Source organism: Toxotes jaculatrix, chromosome 17, assembly GCF_017976425.1.
Source record: "Toxotes jaculatrix isolate fToxJac2 chromosome 17, fToxJac2.pri, whole genome shotgun sequence".
NCBI classification, from domain to species: domain Eukaryota; kingdom Metazoa; phylum Chordata; class Actinopteri; family Toxotidae; genus Toxotes; species Toxotes jaculatrix.
Window position 1 is genome coordinate 4,220,160 of NC_054410.1, and position 22,535 is coordinate 4,242,694.

Here is a 22,535-nt window from a genome sequence, read left to right on the forward strand (position 1 = left end):
AAATAAGTAGACAACATATTAAAAGAAAGACAAAACACTTTATAAAAAAGCATATTTATTAGTTCACACAACGGAGCAGTGCCTCCACATGACAACAGTAAATCAAAGCAGAATGTGTCCAACTTACTGGAGAATAGATGGGAGAAATGCAACTGTCTTCTGCCTCAGCAGCATCAACAAAGGAAAAAATACAACCAAAGTTTTATCATGCAGTGTGTTTGTGCAAACCCTTTCTGTTCACAGCTCAGACTTTCCCTTCCAAACACATACACACACACACACACACACATACAAGGCAGCAGATCCTTGCTGAAGGAATGGAGGGGTGTATGGGCACATGTTTACAGTCTGCTGGACCAGAAAACCGCAGGTAGCAGAACTGTGAGCTAAGGAAGTCAGTCAGAGAGACATGTGGTCTTTATTTCACCAATCCGATCTTCTTGGCCTCTGTTTCATATATCAACAGCCTCCACATTTTTACTATGAACACTTCTGCTTCTTCATCAAGAACCTAAACACAAACAGACTGGTTAGACAACTTCTTCAGACAAACTTAGACTAACAGCTCAATAAATTAATACCGCTTGGTAAATGAGGGTTACATGTAATACTTAGGACCAACTGTAAAATTACAGCTCAAATGAATCTGTTCACTGTTTCCTCTTACATGGCCGAGTCTACAGCCATTCTACAAGCTCTGTGAGAATGTAGTAAGAAACAGAGGCACTTTGATGTAAATGTTGCCATCAACATGCTAACATGCTCAAACACTGAGAGATGTAAAGCAGGTATGATGTTAACCGCGATCACCATCTTAGTTTTGCATGTTAGCATGCTAACATTTGCTAATTAAAACACTAAAAACAAAGCACTGCTGAGCCTGGCTGTGAGCCAGAGACTGGAATGTTATCAGTTTTGCAGGTATTTGGTGAAAAACAAAAACCTTGGACAAATTAAAAAATTGACCTGATGATGGAGCTAGACTAAATTAAGAGACCACCGGAATGATAAAAGTGCATCAGGTTCAAATAGCCAATAACATGGGATTCATTTCAACTTACCATAGCAACATCATCAAGAATACCCTGAGGGGTGCTGTGTGCCATCACCTGGGGAGAGAAAAAAAAAACCCATTTGATGACAATGAGCAACATGCTCAAAACTGCAACACCACAGACTCAAAGAGGACAGAAAATTCAGAAGAATTCATATTTTCCAAAGGAACCAAAACTGAAAAAAGAGAAAATAGTCTAAAACTTGTAAACTGTTTGCCTGATATAAAGTAACTCTGTTTTTTTCAGAGTTTCACAGAATAAACACAAACCTTTGAACAGACGAAATCAACGAGAGTGGGCTCCTCCTCGCCGATGTATTCAATAATCTTCTTATTAATCCATGGTCTAATGCGGCGATCCATCAGAGTCTGCAGAAAGAAAAATCAGAACACCTCATGGTTTAATGTTCAGTCACTGATCACATTATGATAGCAAATAAGGCCAATCAATTGCTAAATTGATGAACGCCGATGTAGAACAGAATATTTAGTCACTTCACTCTAGCTTTTAAAGAGCATTACAAATTATAGTGAAGTTAATTAAAATTAAAATAGCCTCAAATCCTGTCACAGACTTATTACCGAGTCAACCATAGCCCAATCCAGAGGGTAGGAGAAGAGCTCAGGCCTGGCAGTGGGGATCTTCTCAATAAGGCTCTTAATGTGCTTGCGTTTCTCCTCTGTGTTGATGCTGCCTTTGGCCCCTGAAATTTCAGCCCCGTCCAGCCCCAGACTCTTGTCGTCATCACCATAGTCCAGCGGAACCAGTTTCCTTTTGCGAGGTTGTTCATCAGCCTCCTCGTCATCAAACTTGTTGAAAACACTGTCCACGGTCGCCAGTTTCTTTCGCTTCCCTACGCTGAGCTGGCTGGGACTGTTGGTGGCTCCTGGAACAGGAAGGACACCAGTTTATTCTGGCACAAAGCCGTGAAGCCACAGAAATGGGTCTTTCCATGTCCTTGGATACTGTACTCACCCAGTTTGAGACTAAGGCCAATCTTGGGTCGATGTTCCTCGGGAGGTTGGACCTCAGGAGTGTTCTCGCCCGGAATGATGATGCCACAGGGAGATTCATTGCCGGGTGTGTTTGGAGTCACATTCCCACTGGCAGAGGACACTGAGGGAGCAGTAGTGATTGGTCGCATGACGGGTTTGAGTTGCGGTTTGGCTTCTTGTGAGTCCTCTCCATCGTGGTAGTCGTCATCCTCCCCTTCCTCCACATCGTCGTCCGAATGCTGCTGAGGGCCTCGGGGCGTTGGCTCCACGGGCCTTCCTGACCCTCTCTTTTCCCGTTCCCGATCTCTGTGAGCCTTCTCCTGGTTCACGTCCTCCTCAGGTTCAAGTTTCAGAGGGGGCTGTCGTCTGCGCTCTGCCTCCTCCTCCATCTACACAAACATATATCACGTATAAAAAGTGATCCAAGTCTCTTATACATGTCAGGAAATCTTCGGTGGCATTTTAAAGATTGATACACCAACATTACAGACAACACAAAACAAGTTTACATGTTCCTAAATTCCTATAAAACAAAATATAATTACAGAAACATTCTGAAAGACAGTTAAAAGAACAAAAATCCTCTGTGCCTCAAATAAAAAAGCTCTTGTATGTGAAAGAGAATAATTTTGCCTGAGGAAAAGATCGAGCTCCAGGGGGACTTACCCTCTGCAGTTCAGCATCAGGGTCAGGGTGACCCTCTGCGAGAAGCCTCTGTCTGATCTCCTCCAGCTCCTCCTTCTCCCTCTTCCGGTCTCGCTCGTCCAGCTCGGTTTCCTTTTCTCTGTCACGAAGACGCTTCTGCAAAGCACTGCCCCTGACAACAAGAATTACAGTGAGTGAAGTGATGTCAAAAGCAAAAAAAAGCATGCTCCACCCGCCTACATGTGCACGAAGAGGGTTACCTGTAGTATTTTGGGTCGTCTCTGTCGTCGTCATAATCTTCAAGGAATTCTTTCAGTCTTTTGGCTTCTTTCATCTGATTTTAAACGTACCGCAAACAGTATATGTACATAAATCCAGCAAGTCATGCTCACACATCTGACATTAAAAACTGTTTAAAACCAATGGCAATGGCTATTTGCAAAACGCCCCTGTTGTGATTTGCATGCATGTATACCATTTCACGACGCCTCTCGTCCTCCCTCTCTGTGTCTTTGCTGTAGTCACGAGCTTTTTTCCTCTCACGGATCTCCCAGTTTTTCAGGCGCTTTAAGAAGACAGAAAAATGATTCATCTGAGTCAGACATTCGTTCAGTTAATTTGACAGTCATTTTTCATGTGCAATTATTTAAACTTATGTTCAATCAATCAATCAATCAAAGTGAAAAGGGAGGTTAATATATGTACTTCTTGGTAAGCCGCCTCCTTATCTCGAAGCCTCCTCTCAAGTCTCCTCCGTTCGTAGACGTCCTCCTCATCATCTTCACGCTCTCGTTTTTTATCCTCTCTAGCCCTCTCTCTGTAGAAGACACATTATTGCTGTTAGTTTCTCCTTTTATATTAAAGTTAAAACCAGAGGGAAAAATATCAAGAATGGCAAAAGAAAGTCATGCACTTATTTCATTTAACATCAGTTTTACTTTTGCATGGCACAAGCTGCCAAAGCAGAACAGCATTTGAGAACAGTGGTTTCATTATGTCAAAGTTAAATGAGCATCCACACTTGCTGCCTAAGGCGCTTGCTACATTTAATGCAATCCAATACAACATCGTTGGAATACATATTAACCTTTATTAATTAAGTTTCAATGTTATTTTTTGACCTTGGAAACCAAATCACAAAAGATTATTAAAAGCTCTAGAATTTCTATTTTATGGACCTTGAGCTGAGTCTGTTTCGTCCACTTCCTGTATGAAGACTATCATACAGACATTTTATTGAGACTGGATCATTTTGTACTGGACTGTATTTGATGTAGCTGAGTGCACCTAATAAAGTGCCAACACAACATACACTTCTGTCTCCAATTTGTTCAGATAGTGAATAAATGATTAAGTGACACAAGAATCAAATCTCAATTTAAGTTCATTATTAGGTTACTGATTTATTACACTAAAGTACCAATACTATTTCCCACGAAAGACGCCAACACCCCTTGGGCTAATATGTAGAAACATATCATTATTAAAATTTCATAAAAATTAGACTTGTGTGAAACTGTTCTTATATTTCAAAGTAAAGAATTTGATCTGTAATTGCAGCCTCTCTGTCAGACAAGTCAGTTTAGAGTCATATGGAGTGTGTATGTCATCACTGACCTCGATCTGCTGCGATCTTCGCTGACGTCTCGACTCCTCTCCCTCTCCCGCTCCCTCTCTCGCTCCTTCGTCCGCTCCCGTTCGCGGTCTCTCTCCCGCTCCCGGTCACGATCTCGGTCTCTTTCGCGCTCCTTGTCCCTTTCTCTCTCCCTTTCCTTTTCTTTCTCACGGTCGCGGCGCTCCCTCTCACGCTCCCGCTCTTTGTCCCTCTCTCTCCTTTCCCTCTCGAGCTCCAGTCGCTCCTTCTCTTTCTTTCCTTTTTCCTCCTCCAGTTTCTGCAGGAGCCCAACAGGAAGAAAGGGGAGAATGTGTTACTAGATTCAAAACACTAAAAAGACCATCATCATCATACATAAATATAAACAGGTTAACAGCACATGATACTGAGAAATGGTTTAGACTCCCTGGGCCAGACATGCTCACATACTGCCATGACTCATTGCCTTGGAGAGGCTGGCTGCTGCGAGTGAGGAAGTCCTCTTAGCCCTGACGTTTCCTCCAGGAAAATGTAGATACTGCTCAATTCAGGACACACTTACGTAAAACCATACATTGCAGTTCATTCTTGAAAGACACCAAAAGAATTAAGGTAATTTTTGCTTAAATGAGGGGCTGAAATCTAAGGAAGTGGAAGCTCAGATTTATCAGCCCTTTGTTTAGTAGAGAGACTTCCTAACCTGGCTCCAGTATTCAGCATTTGCCATTTTCACATATGCTAATACTGAATGAGTTTTCTCACATACGTAACAGGTCAACATGTCCTCTGCAGTTACTATGTGCCCTATGGTGAGCTGAGATTATGCTCTGATGTAATAAGAGGCCATTCCAATAAAAATTCAGCTGTAGGCAAATACATATTTGTCAGGCACACATCTGCCCACTTTCCAAATCAATGCTGCACTCAGGCAAATGCAGAAAAGTGATAGACCTGACCTGATGTAACAGATACTGTATGTCAACATGCACAGGTCTGACATGTTTTAGTTGGGTTACACCACAGCATCACCAAACAAACAAGTGGTAGTGACTGCCTCACACTGCAGAGGAGGTTTGTAATATATTGAGTGTCAACCCACATTAATTTAATTCTTTATGCACTAAGCTTTACGCGATTCCTTTCCTTGGAACTGGGGCTTCTCATGCTACAAACATGCTCGTGGTAACATAAAGCACTTAAGATAAAAGTGTCCACAGAGTGCTAAGTCAGCTTTGGACAATTAGGTCAACAAGTTCACTGAGTGCTAACTATACACTTCTATTTAATGCCTTGGTTTGGTCTTGCCTATGGGTGCCTAGAGGATTAAAACGAACCTTGGCTTAACATGGCAAATGGCCCAACTAAGTGGAATTACATAATCAGCTCCCATGTGTTTTCTACATGGTCATCTGAGATGCAAGGGAGCAGCGCCAGGCTGCAATGCAAGTGCTCCCCTGCAGCAATGTGGGAGTCTTTTTTACATTTATATGCTCATTTTGTGGGAAATACTGTAATTCCAATACATTTGGATATCATCTTATTTAAAAAAAAAAAAATAATAAAGTTGTGGAACCAAAGCAATCATGATACTGATCACAGGGTGAATACTATTCTTTTTAGTTGTTTAGTTTGGTCAGACATTCTGTAGAGTACTGAATACTGTAAGCTCTGAGGAACAGAACATTTTCAAGAGTAAGTGTCAATAAATTATGCAAGCCTATCTGGAACGCAGTTGTTCCAAAACACCTTAGTTGTCCTCTGCACCTGTTTAAACTGAACCTGAATAAACACGAAATGTAAGCCATTTGTCCACATTCTCACTAGCTGGCAGAAAAATCATGGCATTTTCTACAGACCGTTTTGGAGCTATTGATGGGCAACTTACAGGTGATGAACTACGGTTTCAGCGCTTCTCTGCCCCTACACATCCTACAGGCTACGTGTGGGAGGAAAAGCAGGTCAAGTGTAAAGTCAAAATCATGGAAAACGTCCAAATGACACCTGTGAAGCAGTTCATCTAATCAAAGTACATACACATCAATAACATCTAAATTCATGGTTGAAAAAGAGCAGACACGGTATTCCATTTTGCCACAAAGAAATTAGTGAAGCAGTCTTACCTGTAGGCTGTCCTCTGGTGTCTCTTTGGCCTCTCCAGCCCATTAAATGACATGAGAAATCCTCAACAGATTCAGACCCACTGTTCAGACAGTCCTCTAACTGATTTAAGAAATGTCTCGCAGCTGCTGGTGTTCAGTGCTGAACATCTTGACTTGTTTATGTTTTAATATTTGAAGAAGACTGTGGGAAATGTGGGTCTGATAGCTGTTCAGTAATAAATAAAAATAAAAAGGAATAACAGATGAAAGAAGTCTGAACTGCCTGTTCTATATAGGCTATACAGTACGCGCCACACTGTAATTTAGCTAGACTTGATTCAAATTAGTATTTGTAAACCATAGTTAGCATTTTGTGACAAAAGGACAAATCACAAGGTATCTACTAGTTTGTTGGTATATTCTATAGCCCTTGTTGTATTGTCTGGTGCTGTAATCTCTACTCATCCCAGAACTTACCTCTTGTTTTAATATACCTTTGTGAAAAAAAACTGCATTTAGGTAAATAAATCGCTATTGCAAACACTCAAGAGAGGTAAATTATATTTTAGCTGAAGGCTAATTACCAGTAGTTGACAACATCCCACCTCCTACACACTGTACTTTATACCTGTCTTATCTTTGTATGTACATCTGTCACACTCTTGTTGATGCAGGGTGTTGTTCCTCTTTGCTGGTGACAGTTGTTTTTTGTGGTGTTTTAGCAGCCTCTATCATAGTTTTTATTTTTGCCCCTTTGGAATTATTTTTTGACATCGCTTTCAAACATCACTTACCAAAGTTTTTACTGGTGACCACTGGACATCCTTTAATACAGTGGGTGCAAATGTTGCTCATCCTATTATGATCAACCTCTGTAGCAGTGGTTGAAATTGTGATTACGTTACGGGTTCAGAGGTTAAGTCCAGTTCCGAGTTCCATGACTGTTTGTCTAGTCTTTGTTTGCCCCTGTGTAGTAGGTAAACAACCCTGCAGCTTTGTCCTTTTCATTCAGACTCACTCATTTCCTCCCTGATTTTCTCACTGTTTAACTAAGTGGTGGGGGCGGAGTTACCAAGAAGTCACAGAAGAGGAGAAAGAAAAAGTAGACAGATGTCTGAAGTGAAACACTAGAGGAATTTAAAAAAAAAAACATAAAAAGGACTTACCTCGTTAGTCTTCAGAACGCAGCGTGCTGTGGAGGGGCGCTCCCTACTTTAGTAATGCTACTGGCTGCAGTTCAAACTACTGCAGTGGTTAGGCTCATTCAGTCTGTGTGTGTTCTTCAAACACATCATTTATCATCTGAGGACCTGCAGGGGTTCACTGAGCTGCCCGGCCTTCTAAAACCTGACTGAGTGCAAGTAGAATATGCTTGTTCAAGAGTTTTTCCCATTCCAGTTGCAGCACTGATTAAGTAGTGCTTTTCTCCCTGTTAAAATCCAAGGACATTTTATAACAATATGGACTTCACTGTCCGTTCTGTAGATGCTAATGGTTGAATTGAGAGCCAGTTGCCCCTCTGCAAACCCTCCAGAAGGGAGCGCCCAACATGAGTAAAGAAGAAATGAAAGATCATACTTACATCCTATCCTCGCAACTTTTTCCAAAGCTGAGATTCTGAGATTCATCTTGCTCTAGTCACCAAATGAACTCTACCATATTGGTGGGGTTTAATCAATAGATTAGCTTTAGATGGAATTTAACATTGTGTCCATGCACTCTCTGTGATGAATTTAGCTTGTGCAGAGCGAAAACTTTTAGTCTCAAATCAGTATTATGAATAATAATAACAACCCTTGTTCAATTTGGAAATACTGATGGATACTATAAGAGTGGCTGATGTAGTATTTTACTCGTTTAAGTCTTTAAAATATTATATGAAAAATATTTGAAACAACATAATCTACTTTCTATTTCTTTAATATTTGAATTTGAAAAACTAATCTTTGTGTTAACAGACTACCTCCATACTATGGTTGGCAGTAACAGTTTTATGGAGGAATTACCTCCATATATTATATAAACTGCAGCTCCATTTGCTGTTGAGGAATATCTAATTACAAATGTGGAGGATTTCTCCTCCAAAACCTAAATTACAGATTAATAACAGCAATTTGATACATTACCTTGTGTGTGTCCCGGAATTTGCTGATCTCTCTGGATATCAGGTCTCTCTTGTCGTCCTCCATCTCCATAGCATTGATATCCTCCTTGCACAAAGGAGAGAAGGACAGGAAACAAACACACTAAGTACTCGCCAGTTACTACAAATCAGATACAAATCACAGCACAAGAAAATGTTGCTCCAGGATTTGTTTACATGTACATCATGCAAATGCTACCTCCTCTTTCTTCTCTTTCCGCTTCTTGTTGCGAGGTTGACTGTCAGGATCCTGCAAGGGAGCACTGAGCTCACTTGCATACTCTCGGATGAGGACGTCTATCGCCCCCTTCACAACCTGGTCCCGACGCAAGGTTTCTTCATCAAGAATCTCCTCTTCATCTTCGTCCCCATTCTTTGACCCACCACTGGTTCCCTATATGTTAAAGCCAGAAAAACAAACTTACAAACTGAGTTCAACAAAATTGTCAACGTAACAGAAATATTCAATTTATCTTTTACTCAACAAGTGACCAGCATACCCCATTGGCACTCCTCTTCTTGGCCTTCCACTCATCTAGCTGGGCCTTGGTCTTGGCATCCACCTTGACCAAAAGCTTCTTATCACCTAAGAGCAACTCATGCAGAAGTCTGAGGGCTCGCAGTGTAGATTCAGGTTCCTTATACTCACAGAAACCAAAAGCTTCCAGAGGTTGAAAGGAGAAAACAAATGTTACACAGATGTCAATAACAAAACATCCAACCTACAACATTTGAAATATAAAAAAAATATGATATTTCAAAAAGGTACTTTTTAATTTACATCACTTTCTAAATTTGTTATCAGTTCGGTATTCTCAAAGAGTCTATACGAATACTTTTAATACCAATTACAGTAACACTTTAGTGCAGTATTTGAAGTCTCAAGCATCTCCTGAATAACATGTATTTACACAAGGCGAAGGTACTTAGGGAATGGTTTAAATGTGTTGCAGCCTTTTTTGTTTTTACCTTGGAGTTTCCCAGAGGCACCTTGGACCCTTTTCCAGCTTAGAACAATGCCACATTTCTGTATCAGACAAGAACAAAAGAAAGAAAGAATATTTAATTTGATATTATTAAGTAATTCTTGATAAGAAAGTTGGCGCAACAGTATTGGTATTTCCCTGAAGATAGAGTTTGTCCAAACTGTAATAAGTGTATGTCATCTACAACTTTTAATCTAAGAAGTTCACTACTGCTGTCAATTCTTTTTCAGTTCTGCAATACATAGAGCTTGATTTCATTTGAGTAACTGCTGAATAAGAACAGGCTGAATAAGAACTACAAGATAGGCAATTATGAATGACTGGATTATTTAATTTTATGTATGTTCATTTTATGTCATTTTATATGTTAACTCACCGCTAGAAGCTGTCTGACCAACATGTCAGATGCCTTTTCAGAGATGTTCCCTACAAATACAGTGGTAGTGGGGCCACCACTGTCCTCTGTATCCTTGGCTCTGATGATGCCAGACTCCTTCTTTGGAGCCATCGGCTTCTGTGCTACAGCAACTGTGGTCGGTACAAGAACCTGTGATATCAAGTTACATTTCAGTCATTAAAGTGTCACTCTAATCAAGAGCAACAATACAAGCAACAGCAGAAATTCTGCAAACATAACAAGTAACCAGTTATAAGTATGAGAGTCAGACTTCTTAGGGTTGAACTACACACTAGCAAAAAACAAAATGGATGAACTGAGGAGAACTCTTAACATAAGAAAAATGTACTAAATGGAAGATCATCCAGAACAGCTGATGCTTCAACTGGCATGCAGTAAGTAGGAATTTCTGTTTCTAACTCACTGTGGGTGTGGGGGTCACTACACCCATATGCACCGGGATCATGGGAGTACCTGAAAATAGAAACAAAATAGAAGACTCAAACCATGTGTACAGCTGCACACAACCACAGGCAATGATATAATCTTACTGTATGTGTAATAACCCATGCTAATGACCAACAAGACTTACCAAACAAACACCACCAACAGTCATTTGGTTAAATACAATGTATGATTTGTTCCATAAAAATAATTAATTGTAGTCATCAGCATTCCCTATAATATTCCGTTTCAAATTGTTTCTTTCTTTGACCTTTTGTTGGGTAACTTTCATAGAAATTCTAAGGCTGTTTGTTTTCAGTCAGACATCTCAAAATATGAAACCAGCAGCCAGACTTCCACTGTCAAAGAACTGGCCTGAGTTCTTGACATGCGAACACAGAACAAACACTAAAAACAGGAGTCTTGGCATTTCAAAATGCAGTTAAGCCCTAAGGTCCTAAGAGTATTTACCTTTAAAAATCACACCAATGGACCCAGACCCTGATTTACAAACACACAGCTGTTACAAGGTGATGTGACCACAACTGTATTCAGTACCTGGCGGGACTGCTGGGGCAAACCCCCCATACTGTGGAGGTGGGATCCTCGGGGGTAGCTGCGGGATGCCAATCTGCTGGCGGTTGAGCGGAGGAGGGTACGACATCCTTGAATTTACATAAATCTATAGAAGAGAGAGGACGTCCAGCTGAAAATCAAGGGAACGTTGTTTTCATGTCAGGCTCATCACAGTGCAGAATTTTTGACACGGATTGCATAACTGACTGTTGACACTGCTAACTAAGCAGGTGGGATACCTGCTCATAGTAAAAACAGCCATCCTCCTCGTTTAACGTTTACTAGCTAATTAGCTGAAGAAAGCTAACGCGGACTCTGTGGCCTTGCTAGCTCTCATTAGCTGCAGCGGTCATGCGCGGATATTACTCACCTGCAGTCAAGTGTAAAATAACAACCAGTGTCTAGTAAAACTGTACGTTGACCAAATAAAAGTCCATTAAATACGGTAAACAGAAAAATGAAACGCTAAAGATTAGCGTTGCGATTTTCACCGGTGCGATACGAGGACCCCAGTGGAAACAAATAACTGGGAGCTATTCTTCTCGAAATGAATCATGGGATAGCACAACCCCGTGATTGGGCTTTTGCCCTAAATTTGGTCTCTCAGGCAAGAACTCAATCCTACTTTATTGGGGTTTTTTTGCCCTTAGTTTCCTCCTAGGTAGAACTTCCACTACTTAATACTACTTAAATATAATACTCTAAAATATAGATTACATTCTTTTGGCAGGTACTTTTATTATGGTTAATTAATGGCTAAGTTATTGAAAACATACAACATGCCCTGAAAATGGCCAGCAGATCTAGAAAGTGTGAGCTGGAATTAATAGAGTGAACATGCAATAAAGTTGCAGTGGTCCTGTAGTATTTGAATTAGTAGATTTTACTGACGGTGAATTTGTTGTCTGTGAGGCTTGATTCAGGGGAAAAAAACTGAAAAAAAATCCTTTTCCTTGACCGAGCAGTCCAGTTCGGCTGGAATTTGACTTCCTTGTAAAGGAGGGTATGTGTGCATTATGAAAGAAGGTTTTGCCTGACAGGCTGTGCTCAAGGCTTAGAAATCCTTTGCCCCCCGTGTTAAATACTCTGCATTGTCCAATTTTAGACGCTTGGTGGAGCCAGATGCTTTGCTTTATTTTGTAAATGGAGCCCCGTAATCACTCCTCTTATTCGCGATGTGTGCGTTCCATTTCCAAGCCGTTGGATGCGTCACGCCACAGAAATATAGGCTGTTTACGTAGGGAGAAAAACACTTGTTGTGTGTTTGGTGCTGCTGAGCAACCACTGTGTTCAAGTCATGTTCTAGAACTGTACTGAGAAAAAATAAACTATGGGTTCACGACTGTTTTCTATTTCGTGTTTTTAAAAAGCACGTTATAGTATGCTATGCATGTACTTTATCTGACAGACTAAACGCTGCACTGTTATTAACGACCCGAGAGTTTGTAATGTGGTTCAAATTTAGCACTACTGGGACCAGGTCAAATAAAAGGATTCAAGATTCAGTACTTCAATATCACTGCCATTTCAACAGAGCTGATAGGACTTTTGGGGAGTTCACAAAAAAACACACTGGGACATTGAACAAGTGGTCTAAAATGTTTAAAAGTACAAAATAATAATAAATAACTGAACCCTAGTAACGCAATACTACTAATAATAATCCATAACATATGTATATCACAAAAAACACGTTTTCTGTATAATGAATACATTTTGCCGATATATTGATGATATTTTGAATGTAAAACGTAAACGTACTTGTAATGAAGTATTTAACCTAGATATTACGTAATATGTTTGAACACTATACTCAATTATACAATTATATAATTCACTGTACACAATTCATCTCTGATAGTGCTGCCCTAGAAATGACACCTGTTATTGAAGCCTAGATAATACATGGAGAGATGTAGAGATAGTTATGTGTTTGCGTCTTGACCTGAATTCCGATATGTTTTGGCAGGAGCTCTGGGACACGTGTGAACATATAACCAGGCTAAATGCTATAATGTAAACACGCCTATCACCCCCCGCTCGGCTGCGTCTGTGGAAATTTCCACCTAGATGAGACTGCAGTAAAGCGCTTCACAACAAGCATCCCCCCCAAAAAAGCTTTGGCTCCATCGGGCCGCAGGCCACGCCCACAGAACGAACCCACTCATTTCGCCATTTCCTATTGGCTAGCCCGAAGGTGTGTCGTACAGCTTGACGTCAGACACCAAATTTGGGCCAGCTCGAAAGGTTAGTAATAAAAGTTTATAACGCGTTATAAACACTTAGTCACTGATCTTTTTGAAATACTCCAAAGGAAAAAAAATGCTTGTATGAATAAATTAGGGTGTAATGATCTCTCCCATTCATTCCAGCCCGCCTATTCACCAGCTCATGAATATTGCAACAGATTTCGGAGCCATAAGACCGGCCCCTTGCACCAACGCGGCCACGTTCAGCATCTACCGGGGCAACATCTCACATCGCTTTCATCAGACTTCTTTGGTCGGTGACTGGGGTCGGCTTGATTTGGACCGGACCTTTTCTTATTTTGGGAAGGAAAAATGGCTTTGAGGGGGCCTCTGTTCCGTCTTCTCAGAACTCAACTCAGCCACACTTGCCAGCAAAGCAGAGCTCAGTCCGTGGCTGTGCTGGGAGCTCCGTTTTCGAGAGGACAAGTAAGAAAAGCTTTTTGTGTGTGTGCGTGAATATGACTATTATTTTTCAGTATCACAGTTTTGAAATTGACCGACATATTGAACATTCTCTCTGTGTTCTTTTTCTGACAGAAAAGGAGAGGTGTGGAGCACGGCCCTAAAGTCATCAGAGATGCGGGACTCATCGAGAGGCTCTCCGGTTTAGGTAGGTGACGGAAGAGGGAGATAATAATGGAGCAGCCGGTGCCGCTGCGTTATGTAACAGTGGATGGGTGTAACCTGCAGGTTCGCCTGGGCAGCATTTAGACAGATTAAACTTCTACCTCCGGTTTTCAACCAGTTTGTTACATCACCGGGAGACAGTAAATATAAACATCTGACATGTAGACAGGGAACACTTACAGCACACACGCTTAGACAACGTACAGTGAAATCTCCACTTTTAATAAAAGCCTTCTGTCTTCCCAAGATCCTTTCATTTAAATTGTGTACTGTGTAGGACATTATATATTTAATACTGTACATCATTCAGTAAATAAAGTATTTTTTTTGTTCCGCATATATAATTTTTTACAAACAGTCTGACAGCAGAGTAAAACCCAGCCTGGCGCAATTTAGGAATCCCATGACTTAAATGTAACTATGATGTAAATCATAGTTACATTTTACAATGTTGAAGCAATAATGGCGACTACTAATGATAGACTCATTCAGTCCCCGCGGGAACAGCCGATAAAACGGTGCCATGCGAGGCGAATACCATGAAGTAGCACACGGTTAGTCACAGGCGTATTAGAGGACAGTGTGGTAACTCTGGGCCATGCAAGGTGGTTTCTTTTCTTTTCTTTTCTTTTCTTTTCTTTTTTTCATTCCGGTTACCACATGTCTGGTTTTTACCACATGCTCGGAAGGGCGCAGGAAGAGGATGACTGATTTATTTCCACTGTCGTCACTGCAGACACACTCAGCCGCACTGTAACAACACTTTTTATGCGGTCTGAGTGGAGACGCCTACATCTATCCAAAAAAGAAAAAGAAGGGAAGGGAAGGGGGGGTGCTGCTGCTTTGCAGATGAAAGAGAACACCCCAGGCGGAAAGAATCCCTTCTTTATTTCAGGGGTTCAGGTCACCGGGTTTGCATTGTGCTTTAAATTAGAATGACCTACAGCAAACCCCAACAGTCACGACAGGAATTATGTAAAAGACAGTCTGCTGTAGGAGACTTAAAATATGCCACTTACCACGATAGAGTCAATGTAAACTCAGCCTAAGTTGATTAAAGTCTATCTGTCTGTCAAGGACACTGAAGATTAAAATGTTGCTATAGCAGATACAAAACACCTACTAACCTTCTAATTTATATTAATTTATTGATAACTAATCAGTTCTGATTTGATATAGACAATAACAAATGCCCTTCACAGGTTCTAAAGGGGCGTTTGCCTAAAAAAAATGCAAAACATTAAAGAAGTTATAAACTTCACAGATTATGTCACTATAAATGCAATGGCACACTGTAAGTCTCAGGTCAAGGGTGCCTGTTGGTGCGTGTCAGTGACTCATGGTGATACTTACACATTATGTGTTCATACCACAGATAATCTAGGTGTGTGACAGCTGAGGACATCAGTGTGTTTCCTGTGTTTGAGCCAATTAAACAGACTCGGAGTGTTTAAGTATTGGCCAGGTCTTCCTAGAATGTCTGGCCCCAGGCACCTGTTTAGCAGCTGTAAACATAATTTGTTGTGCAGCAGACAGAGCCCTCCCCGTCCTCATCATTCGTTTACAGGTGGGACATCATTTAGATTTCTGACACTGATACACAGTTGTGTCCCAAACTGAGTGGAGATTTTTTTCAGAATATGCATGCAGTTGTTAGCAATGTATACTTATTTTACTGCAGTATATGGCAGCTGAACAGAATAAAATATTTCCACAAGATAACAGCATCTAATATATTAAAATATATTTAATATATTTAGAGTTAGACGCCTGCAAATGTAGGGTTTAATATTAAATGTTTTCATTTTTTCAGTTCAAGTTTAAAATCAAAGATTTTAGAAATGTCCTAGTCTACTGAAGTTGGAGGCCAAGACTTGGTGAGGAGTCATTTTTCTGGTGTCCTGATGTCAAATTGGCAGCAGTGAAAAAAGACATACTGAAGCTGCTATGTCACTAACCGAGCCCAACACATGAAACCAAACACTAACTGAACTAAATGCCATGTCGGCTTAAAATCGTTACACTCTCAGGGAAGGTGTCAGTTTGTACAAACTGTTTGAATAGAATGTTCATTCATGTAACCAAACCAGTGATCACTGGGATTTAGCTGCAGCAAACACTTAGAACATTTAGCAGCTGTAAACTTGAATTTCACAATAAACAGAGGCAGAACTTGCAGCTTGTCACTGCTGCATCAGACTTTCTGAATTGTCCTGTAATAGATGCTCACGATTGCAACAAGACAAGGGCTATTCCTGTCCCGTCTGCGAATGGTAATGAACCACATTGGTTCCCCTTAGATCAGCAGAGTAACACTACACTGCCATCAAGGCTCACATTGCCAGATGAACCCCCAATATGGTGGATCACATCACTTGTTTACTTCACAGTCTGTGTCCCAAATTAAGTGGAAATTTTTTCAGTCTTTAACTTCTGCAGCCACCTAGCATAGGCTGAACTTAACTGACTGAAACCTGAGCTGAACTGGGATACTGGGCAAATGGAAAGTGCCCCGTCACTGACGTTATGCTGGTATTGAATGACTCAGCCTCATCAGACTGCAAGGTCAGACAGATGCATGTTAAGTCATGATACTGAAACCAGAGATTATACAGACTTTTCAACGCAAAGCAGCCCCTGGAGTCTCCAAAATACAAACGTTTTTTTTAAAAAACAGACATCGAGACTATCAGATTGTCAGGAAGAACCAGACTGAGAGTTCTTTCCATGCAACATCTAGCTTGTGTCCATTAACAATGTCCTGGGCTGAAACAGTGAACCCCCACAGCACCAAAAACGTGAGCCTGTACAACATTTCTTCATTTAACAGCAGCTTGTTGTTGGTTCCTCAGACTACTCTATCCACGACTTTGGCGACCTCAACTTCCACCACCTCGAGAAGGACGAGCCCTACATGGATGTGAAGTTCCCTCGCACTGTGGGTGCAGCAAATAAGATGCTGTCTGGTGCAGTAAGCAGAGCTGTAGGTGCTGGGCACACCCTCGTCATGCTTGGAGGTGATCACAGGTAGTTATCTCAGAATATGGAATGTACAGAGAGCTGAGTGTACTGCACGCCAAGAGTCTGGAACTATGCAGTACAGCTGTACTCTTTAGGTGTCCAAAGGCTACTGTATATCATTTTACCTTATGTTACTGCTACGACTCCCCTGCACAGATACACTCAGTCTTTGAATTTTTACTAATATAAACACCAGATATTTAAAAGACTGTCCTTGTCCTTTCATAGCCTTGCTATCGGATCAGTGAGTGGCCATGCCCAGCAGTGTCCCGACCTGTGTCTCATCTGGGTTGATGCTCATGCAGACGTGAACACGCCCATGACCTCTCCATCAGGAAACCTCCACGGCCAGCCTGTGGCATTCATGCTCAAAGAGCTGCAAGACAAGGTGAGGAGAAGTATTAGGCTTCACTTCAACAAAATGTAAATGCCTTTCAACAACATGGCCCCACCAACACAGCCCCCTGGCTGTTTTCAGCCTGAGTCACTTCAAACAAAGGCTCTGGCTAAGGGACCCGTGCCCTGCAGGCCCTTTCATTAATCTATCCACGTATGCAAATATTTGGCTGTAAAAAGGTTGTGGACCAAACAGTCATTCCAGTTTACTGTGCATGAAGTGCCCAGCAGCAGTATCGAATAGTATCCTATTAAGTTTCTACAGTTACAGCTGTGAAAAATCTGAATTTGATAATGGAGTGTTTCTGTCATCTTTTTAAAGTCTGGCTTGCCAGGTACTTTTGACAAAGTTAATAACCTTTGTGTTAATTATGGGCCAACAATGAAAAAAAGTCTAGATGTTACTTAAGGGGGTCATTTTAAAAATATTTTTATACTTTAATATAAATTCCATATTACATTATCTCTTACTGTCGACCACAGATGCCAAGTATCCCAGGGTTCTCCTGGACGAAGCCATTCCTCTCTTCGAGGGACCTGGTGTACATCGGTCTGCGGGATGTTGACCCTGGAGAGCAGTAAGTAGATACCAGGACTTAAAAAACTTTTGTCATATTTGGCTGATGTGAGTAAGCACTGTGAGAACCGTTCTTGATATTTTAAAATTTTGTTTATTGCAGCCAGATCCTGAAGAACCTGGGTATCCAGTACTTCACCATGAGGGATATTGACAGACTAGGCATCCAAAGGGTTATGGAAGTCACTTTTGACCATCTTTTGGCAAGGTATGTTTAATAAGTGATAATGACATTACCATACTGCTAAACATTTTGATTGTATGAGCTTTAAAATACTTAACATTTAGTAAAAGTCAGTGATTTGTTTATCTGATAAAGCCAAATGATTGCCCATGTCTGAACTGAAGTGAACCATAAATTCACACTTTAATTTTCTCACCCTCTTGAACAGAAAACAGCGACCGATCCACTTGAGCTTTGACATCGATGCTTTTGACCCATCTCTGGCCCCTGCCACAGGAACACCAGTGAACGGAGGTTTGACCTACAGGGAGGGAATCTACATCACAGAGGAAATCCATAACACAGGTACAAGCGGCAAGAAATGCTGTCTTAACAAATATCTTATTTTTCCAGATTTTCTGTCTTTAAAAGCTTTTTGTCAGGTTTTAGTGTCTTATTTGTGAATGTGCTGATGTGCAGGCCTGCTGTCAGCTATGGACCTGGTAGAAGTAAACCCCGTGCTGGGGGCCACCCGTGAAGCCGTGGAGGCCACCGCCTCTTTGGCGGTCGACGTCATCGCGTCGTCCCTTGGACAGACGAGAGAAGGGGCTCACACATCCATCGACGAGATTCCGTCTGTGAAGGACGACACAGAGCAGCTCCGCCTCTGAGAGCACAGAGCAAAACTGAACTTTATGAACATCATCCCTCAGCATTCCACAATTTTGAATACAAAGCTGCAAAGACTGAATCTAATAGCTCAAGTTTTCAACTTTTTCTTCCCATCTCTTTGCTGTTAAGTGTGATGTTTAACCACGAAAAAAAAGGTCTGGATTTATAAAACCTGTGAGAGGGCTTTACAGAAATATGGTACAGGTTCACACAGATAATGCCAAGAGAAAAGCCTTGGATGTAATTTAGAAACCACTACACTTCTTGATGGGACTACTACTCATTTTAACAGCAATACTAACTTATTTTGCTCCTGTTTGTACAGTAATAAGTTATGTGTTAGAGGACATAGCTGCCACATATTTATTATGTAGTCGGTTTACAAGAGAATGAACCTGCCTCAGAGGTATGATAAACCAAGTCTGACTTAGTTTGAAGTCCACAGTCTAACATGGACTCCCAAAACTGTTTTGTGGCTGTGCCAGTTAGTAAAAACTAGTAATGATGTGTTTGCACTTTTGGACCAGGTGTGGTTACTGTTTTTTTTCTTTAGAGTTTACTTTTGTATTTACACAGTGAACCTACCAGTACATGTACAAGAATTACTTTGTTTGAATATTTACTGACTACACCAGTATTAATTGGCTTGAAAAGCAGCTTTTCTCTCAAATGCTGGCAAAGAAAACAAAAAAAAAAAGCATAATTCAGCTTGAATTGATCTAATGCCTGGTCTGTATTTGACTTGATGTGGCCACTGAATCCCTTGTCGTTCTAACAGAGTTTATATTTTGGTCTTCCATAAATGTGATTGCATTTTTTTTCATGTGTACATGTGTCTTATTTCATCCGTTTGTTTCATTTTATTCTAAAGGAATACAGTATGAGTATACGGTTTCATGTCTACATGAAAAATTTACTGCTTGAACAAGACTTGGTAACTGCCTATAGCTATACTACTCAGCTCTGTGAGGCTGTACTGTTTACATCAACAACCTGTAGTGTTAATCATGCTAACGTGTTAATATTTGCTTATTAGCATTAAACACAAAGTAATGGGAATGTGATGGGAATACCATTAGTTCTGCAAGTTTGTAGTTATCAACCAAAGCACTGGACAAATTAGATTTTGAAGTGATGATGGTGCTGGATCAAAAATCAGACAATCACCAGTTATTACAACTCAACCTGAAGGGATCATGGATGTCATTATAGCAATCTATACAATAGCTACTGAGACATTTCACTAAAAACCACAAATGTCAACCTTGTGGCGGTGCCAAAGGAAAAGTTGGGGGATCACCAAACTCATTAGTTTTTATCTTCTGGAAACCATGAATGTCAGTACAGAATTTTGAGCCAATACATCAGTAGGTGCTGAGATATTTCACAAGATAAGTGAAAACTTTGACCTGATGATAACACTAGCACAAAAGTAAGAAGACAATCTAAGTCGTTAGGATTCGTCCTCTGAGGACCATGAATGTCTGTACTAAATTTCATGGCAGGCCAATCAGTAGATGTAGTGTTGTTTCAGTCATGCTGATTGGACTTTTATATAAACTGTTATTACATAGTTATATAATGATTAGCATTAATAAAATGTTATGTAATTTACATGAGATTATACAACATTATTATTCACCCTTTGTACTTAGGAGCACCAAAAAACAAAGGTGTTGAGTTTTTTTTTTTGGTGTTTTTTTAAGGGAATGTGAGGCCACATTTCAGATAAAGGGCACACAAAAAAAACCTTCTACCCCATTTCCCACACTCCACCACAAACATGTTTTTGTACCTGGTATCACTCCAGGAAGGCATGATATCTATGCGGAAGAAAAACACTGTGGCAGATGTGCCACTTCATGAACACAACACTAAAAATAACCTTATCACGTATCATTTGAGAATTAATAACAGATGCTGTTTACCCAGCACTAACCTGGCGTGGGGCCTTTAGTCTGTAAATACTTTTGGTGATATCAGCTGATATCAGCGGATGTTTTTTTTTTTTTTTTTTTTTTTAACTTTGGCCTGTGGCCACTGCCCTAACTGGAAATATCAGATACGATGCAAACTGAGGTTAAAGATTAGCTTTAATGATGGGTAGACTGTCAAATAAAGAATACTGAAGCCTAATTGTAACAGAGATTTTTGTATTATACAGTGATTAGACAACATTATTAACTGCTAAGAACATTGCATCTGTAATAAGAGTCAACCCCGCCGCCATATTTGAACATTCACACCACTGACTGACACATTTTTCCACAAGTCTCAGGACTCAGAATTGGAAAAATGAGCTCAGCACAATCATCTGGATACTGGGCACAAAGACATATTTTTATACTTTAATATAAATTCCATATTACATTATCTCTTACTGTCGACCACAGATGCCAAGTATCCCAGGGTTCTCCTGGACGAAGCCATTCCTCTCTTCGAGGGACCTGGTGTACATCGGTCTGCGGGATGTTGACCCTGGAGAGCAGTAAGTAGATACCAGGACTTAAAAAACTGTTTTGTGGCTGTGCCAGTTAGTAAAAACTAGTAATGATGTGTTTGCACTTTTGGACCAGGTGTGGTTACTGTTTTTTTTCTTTAGAGTTTACTTTTGTATTTACACAGTGAACCTACCAGTACATGTACAAGAATTACTTTGTTTGAATATTTACTGACTACACCAGTATTAATTGGCTTGAAAAGCAGCTTTTCTCTCAAATGCTGGCAAAGAAAACAAAAAAAAAAAGCATAATTCAGCTTGAATTGATCTAATGCCTGGTCTGTATTTGACTTGATGTGGCCACTGAATCCCTTGTCGTTCTAACAGAGTTTATATTTTGGTCTTCCATAAATGTGATTGCATTTTTTTTCATGTGTACATGTGTCTTATTTCATCCGTTTGTTTCATTTTATTCTAAAGGAATACAGTATGAGTATACGGTTTCATGTCTACATGAAAAATTTACTGCTTGAACAAGACTTGGTAACTGCCTATAGCTATACTACTCAGCTCTGTGAGGCTGTACTGTTTACATCAACAACCTGTAGTGTTAATCATGCTAACGTGTTAATATTTGCTTATTAGCATTAAACACAAAGTAATGGGAATGTGATGGGAATACCATTAGTTCTGCAAGTTTGTAGTTATCAACCAAAGCACTGGACAAATTAGATTTTGAAGTGATGATGGTGCTGGATCAAAAATCAGACAATCACCAGTTATTACAACTCAACCTGAAGGGATCATGGATGTCATTATAGCAATCTATACAATAGCTACTGAGACATTTCACTAAAAACCACAAATGTCAACCTTGTGGCGGTGCCAAAGGAAAAGTTGGGGGATCACCAAACTCATTAGTTTTTATCTTCTGGAAACCATGAATGTCAGTACAGAATTTTGAGCCAATACATCAGTAGGTGCTGAGATATTTCACAAGATAAGTGAAAACTTTGACCTGATGATAACACTAGCACAAAAGTAAGAAGACAATCTAAGTCGTTAGGATTCGTCCTCTGAGGACCATGAATGTCTGTACTAAATTTCATGGCAGGCCAATCAGTAGATGTAGTGTTGTTTCAGTCATGCTGATTGGACTTTTATATAAACTGTTATTACATAGTTATATAATGATTAGCATTAATAAAATGTTATGTAATTTACATGAGATTATACAACATTATTATTCACCCTTTGTACTTAGGAGCACCAAAAAACAAAGGTGTTGAGTTTTTTTTTTTGGTGTTTTTTTAAGGGAATGTGAGGCCACATTTCAGATAAAGGGCACACAAAAAAAACCTTCTACCCCATTTCCCACACTCCACCACAAACATGTTTTTGTACCTGGTATCACTCCAGGAAGGCATGATATCTATGCGGAAGAAAAACACTGTGG

General features: G+C 40.3%; 3 protein-coding genes across 7 annotated transcripts in view; 1 reads left to right on the forward strand and 2 right to left on the reverse strand.

Annotated features, from left to right (window-relative positions):
- Window positions 1-54: 54 nt before the first annotated feature.
- Window positions 55-11,473, reverse strand: rbm25a (RNA binding motif protein 25a). Of its 4 annotated transcripts, none has more exons than XM_041060497.1 (18): window positions 11,305-11,473; window positions 10,917-11,040; window positions 10,339-10,388; window positions 9,894-10,064; window positions 9,501-9,558; window positions 9,032-9,192; window positions 8,731-8,925; window positions 8,515-8,598; window positions 4,313-4,587; window positions 3,401-3,512; window positions 3,171-3,260; window positions 2,956-3,029; window positions 2,717-2,867; window positions 2,031-2,439; window positions 1,637-1,941; window positions 1,325-1,423; window positions 1,062-1,109; window positions 55-511 (listed from the first exon to the last, which is right to left on the reverse strand). In XM_041060497.1, the coding sequence occupies exons 2-18, from the start codon at window positions 11,020-11,022 to the stop codon at window positions 419-421; spliced, it is 2,481 nt and encodes an 826-aa protein (XP_040916431.1). In that variant the 5' UTR covers window positions 11,023-11,040; window positions 11,305-11,473; the 3' UTR covers window positions 55-418. The 4 variants fall into 4 exon arrangements, with proteins under 4 accessions (XP_040916431.1, XP_040916432.1, XP_040916433.1 ...); XM_041060498.1 differs by having other exon boundaries at window positions 8,515-8,595; window positions 10,917-11,064; XM_041060499.1 differs by having other exon boundaries at window positions 2,717-2,861; window positions 10,917-11,064.
- A 1,848-nt stretch (window positions 11,474-13,321) lies between these two features.
- Window positions 13,322-21,506, forward strand: arg2 (arginase 2). 2 transcript variants are annotated; one of them, XR_005896229.1, is made up of 9 exons: window positions 13,322-13,609; window positions 13,721-13,793; window positions 16,663-16,837; window positions 17,060-17,219; window positions 17,711-17,805; window positions 17,908-18,012; window positions 18,197-18,333; window positions 18,448-19,166; window positions 21,216-21,506. XR_005896229.1 is itself a non-coding variant. In XM_041060609.1 (8 exons), the coding sequence occupies exons 1-8, from the start codon at window positions 13,496-13,498 to the stop codon at window positions 18,636-18,638; spliced, it is 1,050 nt and encodes a 349-aa protein (XP_040916543.1). In that variant the 5' UTR covers window positions 13,322-13,495; the 3' UTR covers window positions 18,639-19,457. The 2 variants fall into 2 exon arrangements, 1 of the variants encoding a protein (XP_040916543.1); XM_041060609.1 differs by lacking the exon at window positions 21,216-21,506 and having other exon boundaries at window positions 18,448-19,457.
- Window positions 16,174-22,535, reverse strand: part of zfyve26 (zinc finger, FYVE domain containing 26) — a 36,510-nt gene continuing 30,148 nt past the window's right edge. Inside the window, exon 43 of the transcript XR_005896228.1 lies at window positions 16,174-16,184. The gene's annotated coding sequence lies outside the window, so the exon portion shown is untranslated. The remainder of the gene's footprint in view (window positions 16,185-22,535) is intronic.

Bases quoted from the DNA above. Each gene is read 5' to 3' on its own strand.
- arg2 (XM_041060609.1), top strand. From the start codon at position 13,496: ATGGCTTTGAGGGGGCCTCTGTTCCGTCTTCTCAGAACTCAACTCAGC. The intron at 13,610-13,720 runs GTAAGAAAAGCT...TTTTTCTGACAG, and splicing joins CTCCGTTTTCGAGAGGACAA to AAAAGGAGAGGTGTGGAGCA. The intron at 18,334-18,447 runs GTACAAGCGGCA...GCTGATGTGCAG, and splicing joins AGAGGAAATCCATAACACAG to GCCTGCTGTCAGCTATGGAC.
- rbm25a (XM_041060497.1), bottom strand. From the start codon at position 11,022: ATGTCGTACCCTCCTCCGCTCAACCGCCAGCAGATTGGCATCCCGCAG. The intron at 3,513-4,312 runs GTCAGTGATGAC...TGTCTTCTACAG, and splicing joins GAAGATCGCAGCAGATCGAG to AGAGAGGGCTAGAGAGGATA. The intron at 3,261-3,400 runs GTACATATATTA...GTCTTCTTAAAG, and splicing joins AGGAGGCGGCTTACCAAGAA to CGCCTGAAAAACTGGGAGAT.